Source organism: Octodon degus, unplaced genomic scaffold (genome assembly GCF_000260255.1).
Source record: "Octodon degus isolate 3935 unplaced genomic scaffold, OctDeg1.0 scaffold00095, whole genome shotgun sequence".
Lineage (NCBI taxonomy): Eukaryota > Metazoa > Chordata > Mammalia > Rodentia > Octodontidae > Octodon > Octodon degus.
Window position 1 is genome coordinate 6,634,479 of NW_004524671.1, and position 6,000 is coordinate 6,640,478.

The window sequence follows — 6,000 nt, forward strand, 5'->3', positions numbered from 1 at the left end:
CAGAGCTCAGAGTTCTGAGGCAGGAAAGATGAGGTGGGCAATAGCATCCCAGGAAGGGAGCTTGGATTCACATCTGAGGTTCCTAACCCAAGCAGAATGGAAGAAGCAGGAAGGGAGTCCAGACAAATGGACAGATTTGCCCAAGTAAGTGGTGCTTAGTTGGAAGGTGAAGGTTACTGCTTTGTGTTCTCAATAAGCTGCCGAGCTGGGAAACACATTGGAAGCTGAAGTGGATGAGCCACGTAGGTGGTGGTGATGGTGGTGGTGGTCTTCCTTCTTCTCCTCTTCCTCCTCCTCGTCCTTCTCTTCTTCTCCTCCTCCTCCTCTTTCTTTTTCTTCTTCTTCTTCTTCTGAAGCTGAAGTTTACTCTTTGTGTCCTTAATAAGCTGCCAAGTTGGGAAACATATTGGAAGCCGAAGTAGGGGGTGGGGGTGGGGGGTGTTCTTCTCCTCTTCCTCTCCTTACTTCTCCTCCCCTTCCCTCTTCCTCCTCCCTCCTTCTCCTCCTGATACACGAGTAAATTTCTTGCCCAAAAAATCAGTGGGTTTTGTGTTATTGCTGTTGCCTTATGCCCCAGCAAATTTAGGTGTCTTGTGAATTTGGGGCCTTGGACTGTTTCTTTTCTGGTGGAACCGGAGATTGAACTCAGGATCTTGCACTTTTTCCAAGGAAGAACTTATTCCACTGAGCCATCTCCTTGGCCCCACCTTGGACTATTTCTGATCTACAAATTTGTTTTGTTTCTCACTTACTATAGCACATTTTGAAATACAGTGCCCAGAAAGTAGTATCAAATGTTTGTCCAGATGGTCCCCCAAGAGGTCAGGGAGTTCAACCCTGTCGTAAGAGTCTTAGAACAGGGGTCTTGACCTAGGGTGTCTTATCATCAATATACTAAGCTTTGAGTACTTTGAGTAATCATGCTTTCAATCACTGAGTAATCAGGACATGTGTCTCAAGGAAACCAACATTATCAGGCCTGATAGGTAAATAACCTGCATAATTAAGAATGGGTTAGTACCAGTTCATCCTGCACTGGGCCACTGAGGATACAAGACAGCCCTAGAATCAGCTCTCCTACTTGCAGAATGGCCTTAGCAGTGAATTTGGTTACTCAGTCAGTCAATACAGAAGACAACTGAGAGGACTTCATATGGCCAGCTTTATAAACTCTGTAAAGCCTGCATGTAGCAAGAGTTGCATCCTGGTGGCTCTCCCAAGAAGAAGCATCTGACTCGGCCATTTGTGTCCTCTATTTTGAAGCCAATTTTCCTTCACCCCTGCTTTCTTTCATTTCTAGAAGAGTCTATGGTCAACAAAGACTCTGGCCAAGAGTCAGAGTCTATTCCCGAATACACAGCTGAAGAAGAGCGTGAAGACAACCGGCTGTGGAGGACTGTAGTGATTGGAGAACAAGAGCAACGCATCGACATGAAGGTCATCGAGCCCTACCGGAGAGTCATCTCTCATGGAGGTAGTCAAGCTCCGAGAGTCTGGGAAATGGGGAGGGGTAATTTGAATTCTCTAGGGTGTAGCATCTCCCAGCAGTCTATGTTCAGGAGACTGAGAGCTAAGGACCTTACCTTATACTCTATTAAAAATCTGAAAACCTACTAGTCAAAAACAACTTTCCAGTATTAAAAAAAAAAAAAGCTTTTTACAGTTCGTATCTGATAGCCATTAAGATTTTCACGCCAATTTCTCAGAAGTCGTGGTGTGACGACGTCCATTCAGAATTCCTGTGAGGTGTGGTGTTGAATGGACAGTTCGGAGTACACCACCCTATGGCCCGTAGGGAAGCCACTGCGTCAGAGGAGGGTCTGGTCACAAAATGTCTTTTGAGTCCTCCTTTAGGAAGCTTTAGGAAGCCTTTTTAGACTCACCATAGTAACTTTTTCCCCTGTAAAAGTTTGCATTTCTGTAAACTACCTTCTTTCTATGCCACACAACAGCTGATACCAGTCAAAGCCTCCCCTGCCTGGTAAGGGACCAGGAAAGGGAAGGTGTATTTTCTATTTCCAGGGCCTTCTTGGGCTCGCCAGGAGCATTTGTGGCCTTGACTAATCTGGAACTCAAAAAAGTTAGGCGAGCACTAGCCACACATTTAACATTGTCGACTTCAGAAAACATCAACAGCTTTTCTATTACTTCTCCTGCATGTGTTCCTTTCCTGCTGTCCTCCAGTGCCACTTACTTCCCAGCTGTCCCAGAAAAAGTGCAAGCTGACAAGGCAATTATTGCTCTCCAGTTCTCTCTTCCAGAACGAGGACAGGGAAATGAGAGTCTTAAGACTGCATTAAACCTTCAACATTTGTTTTCTAAGGAGCACAAAGGCATTTTGTTGTTTCTATCAAACATCCCTCCAACAGTGGATCCTTCACTTTCCTCCCCTTGCCTTGCTTACCCTGTAAGTACCAGGACCAACCACACAGCCCAAGTGTAACAGAGAAGGAAGAGCCTTGGTCATGACCTTTGTCTCTTCTCACGCTATGCAACCACACAGCCTGAAATAGCAACATGGCCCCATGTAGTTCTCTCATGTGGAGTTGTTCCCTTGAAGAGAAGCTTTTCCCATAGCTCTTCAGAATTAAGGCTGGCCTGAGCTTGCTGACACGGACAGACAGCTGATCCATGAGTCATACTTTTGTTCTTAGGATATAAACCACACCTGGAACACTCCCCAAATCTTCCCTGGTGGGTTAATACTTCTTTGCACCAGATACTTTTGGTTTGTTTGCTTTGCAGAAATCAAAACAAAACAAAGGTTAACTATGAAAGTAATCTATTCTTGATCTAAAGAGTATAGAAAATGGAGAAGTCTGTCAATATAAGTCAGAGTTACCCAGTGATAGATGATCTTTACACACACATTTATGTCTCAGGTCTTACGAGTTGCTATGCTATAATGAAGGCAGGTGCATAGTTTTGCAGCTGTGGTAAGGGAAGTCATCTCAGTACTTCAGTGGACTCACCTACTTGTTTTTCAACTGCAGTAAAACCAGGTGGGGTGGGTGGGTGGACTGGTTAATCCCATATCCCTCGAATGCAGTTCATCAGTCCACTAGAGAGCAGGAAAAGCATTGCCTCTGCCTGTGCTGATCTTTGTGAGAATCCACCTGAAGTCTGCGCGTACCCAGTTTGCTTAGCTCTCCATGCCTGCCACCTCCTGCCCATGGCACTTGTTCCCCATCACATGCTGCGAGCTTGGTTATTTGTTCTGTGACTGTCCAATTTGCTTTGAAGTGGCCTCCTCCCTACTCCCTGGCTCCCCCTTGGCCTTCTCCAGGCACTGGGCTGCATTAATGCACCTCTGGCTGCACCCACCTGGCACATTAGTGAGATGCCACCTTTCCTACATGCTGAAGTTTCTGTGCTTTGTTGGTGAAGACTGTGCAGATGTTACTTCTGAGTTGGCCAAAGCTTTGTCATCCATATTGGAAATGTTCATCACTCTTTCAGACCTTATCATGATAAAGTGTCCTAGTTATCCCATATGGATTTGGTCACTCTGGCTTCTGATGAGCATTGAAAGAGCAGACTCACGAGGATATTTTCCCAGTCAGGCCAGTGAACAAGTGCCAGCTGAACACCACTCTGTGTAGTCAGCCACAAGGTTGGAGTGGCCAGGAGTTGCAGAAAGTGGCCCCAGAGGAGGCACTGCCAGCTGCTCCCAGCTGCTCCAGTTCATGAAGGCATGATGCTGGCAGTTTGGTATGAGCTGTTGTCAGAGGCCTTCTCCACACCATAGAAAAATGAATTCAAGGCCTGTCTTGGTTGCTGGCAAGTCTCTACGTGAGCACTTCATTTACCTTCTTGGGGCCTCAGTGACTTCATCAGCCAAATGGTGGTGCTTGATTGCACTGGCGTGTGTATCCCAGTGTCCTAGAAACAACATCCCTGTCCTCTGCTTAACTAAAAAAAGCAAGAAGTGTTACAGGTGGTTTGCTCAGCCAGTGGCATGGGGTCACATGGAGGCCGAAACTAGCTTTTTTAACTTAAAAAATTTAAATAATCAAGGATAATGATACTGAAGAATGTTAACAAGGAGTTTCCTTCCTTTCTTTCTGTCTTTCTGTCTTTCTGTCTTTCTGTCTTGTCTTATTTCACTCCAGGAGATTCAGGTAACCTTCTCCGCAGTGTTGCTGGACAAATACTCCTGGAAAGAATGAGCAGAAGAGCTGCTGGCTGGTGTGTGTGTGTGTATATGTTTTGGTTGCGACTGTGACATCTTTCCTCCTCTCTCCATCCCATTTGCTGCCGTAAACTTGTGTCACATCCCTTTCATGCCTCTCAGTACCACTGCAGGTAAGGTTGCCATCTCTGCTCCGAGGGCCCAGGAGGCTCCACCGCAGGCTTGCACACGTGTTCAGCACGCTGTGTTCCCCTGTCACATTTGCTGACAGTTTGACGAAAGCCAGGCTCCATGTGAATTATACTGCTGCCAACAGACAGCTCTACCTGAATTTGCTCTGTATTTTAGGATAGAAATTGAAGGTTTGACTCACCCAAGAAAGCATCAGGGCGGGCTTGGGGGCAAAAGCATACAGTCCCCCGCCCTGCTCATTCTGGGTGTTGCATTTTGCCAGTGGTTATTATCTGAAGTATTTGAACAATGTCAACATCAGCTGTTATTTAGGAGGAATAACTTCCATGTGGAAAGTTTTTGTTTTTCCATTTGTAGGCTTAAGTCATCTCCTGCCCTCTGATTTTCTTCTTTTTTTCTTTGACTCTTCTCCCTTCTTACAGAAACCCTACCCAAAAGTACAGAGCCATTTTTCAGTAATAAATTCCAGCCATTTTGATCTAAAGAGACATTGCTGTAGAATGTCTGTTTAGATTAGTCACCCCCTCTGGGTTCCTTTTGCTAAAGGAGCTCCAGTGAGCAGGATGCTGCAGCATTCTAAGCAACCACAGCATGGCTTGCTTGTTTTGGCTTCTGAAGTGCTGTTCAGGAACCTGCTTCCCCTTTTGAAAAAGGCTCTAGGAATTCTCTGGAAATAGAAAAAGATATCAAAGTATTGAGCAGTCATAAACTTGCAATAATTCTGACACCCTGGAGCCAGGCACCTGCATGTAGAAGGATGCAATCTTCCTTGTTTTTCAGTGAGACACACTATGCCTGTGGTGTATTTGCCCGATGTCCAAGCTCTGCACCGTGCCGAAGCTGAATCCCACATGCCCGTGGTGTTTGCTCGGCCACTGTATTGTTTGTGGACTTCCACTTACTTGAGAGTCTTCAGAAATGAAATTTTCTTGTAGAACAGAGACTTCTTGTGTTCAAATATATTTCCTCCTGCCCTTCTCTTACAATATTCATTCTAAAAAGATGATGATGAATGTCTGCATTTTGGAAAATATGGGATTAAATTTAAAAATCCAGAAAGAAGCCACTGTAATCCCCTCTCACAAACAGGTGTTGGGGTAGGTATGGTGTGAATACAGTACACAACACCCTCAAATTAATAATGCATCCCACAGCTGGATACATTTTTAGCTACTTCACTGTTCCCTCAGCTTGTTTGTGGCAGAGTCATTCTCTCTGTGCTGCCAGAGAGCATCTTATTAAACTGCTTTTCAAGAGTTGATCCCATCCAGATCTGTACCCAACCCATGCTTTACTGCTGTGTAATCACAAGAGGGATATTTAGGGTTTGGAAAAAAAAGAAACAGTATATCTGGGAGGAGTGGGTCTAGAGTAAGCACATGTGCTGTCCTCCTATGCAGAGCATTGAGGGAATCTCTACTTGATGACCCTGAGGGCCACAATTATGTGATACCAACCAAATACTGAAATGGAGATTTTAAAAAAATAATAGGGACAGGTGATGTTGCTTCGTGGGAAAGCATATGCTGTGTAACAGGCGTGAAGGCCTGGGCCAAGTCTCCAGCATCTCCCCCAGCTGACAGGATAGAGGCTTGCTTCCCCTCTGAAGTGCCAAAGGCACATTTCAGTTCTGCAGCAAACCTCTGACAGATACTGCTGTGACTCTCAAAGATAAG

At 45.3% G+C, this 6,000-nt stretch overlaps 1 protein-coding gene across 5 annotated transcripts in view; it reads left to right on the forward strand.

Moving 5' to 3' along the window:
- Prune2 (prune homolog 2) overlaps nucleotides 1-6,000 on the forward strand; it is a 225,642-nt gene that overhangs the window by 188,282 nt on the left and 31,360 nt on the right. For 4 of the 5 annotated variants that reach the window (XM_023722972.1, XM_023722973.1, XM_023722974.1 and 1 more), the window contains 2 exons: nucleotides 1,301-1,474; nucleotides 4,113-4,121. In XM_023722972.1, the coding sequence (XP_023578740.1) occupies nucleotides 1,301-1,474; nucleotides 4,113-4,121 (183 nt within the window). The remainder of the gene's footprint in view (nucleotides 1-1,300; nucleotides 1,475-4,112; nucleotides 4,122-6,000) is intronic. The other variant, XM_023722975.1, reaches the window with a different exon arrangement.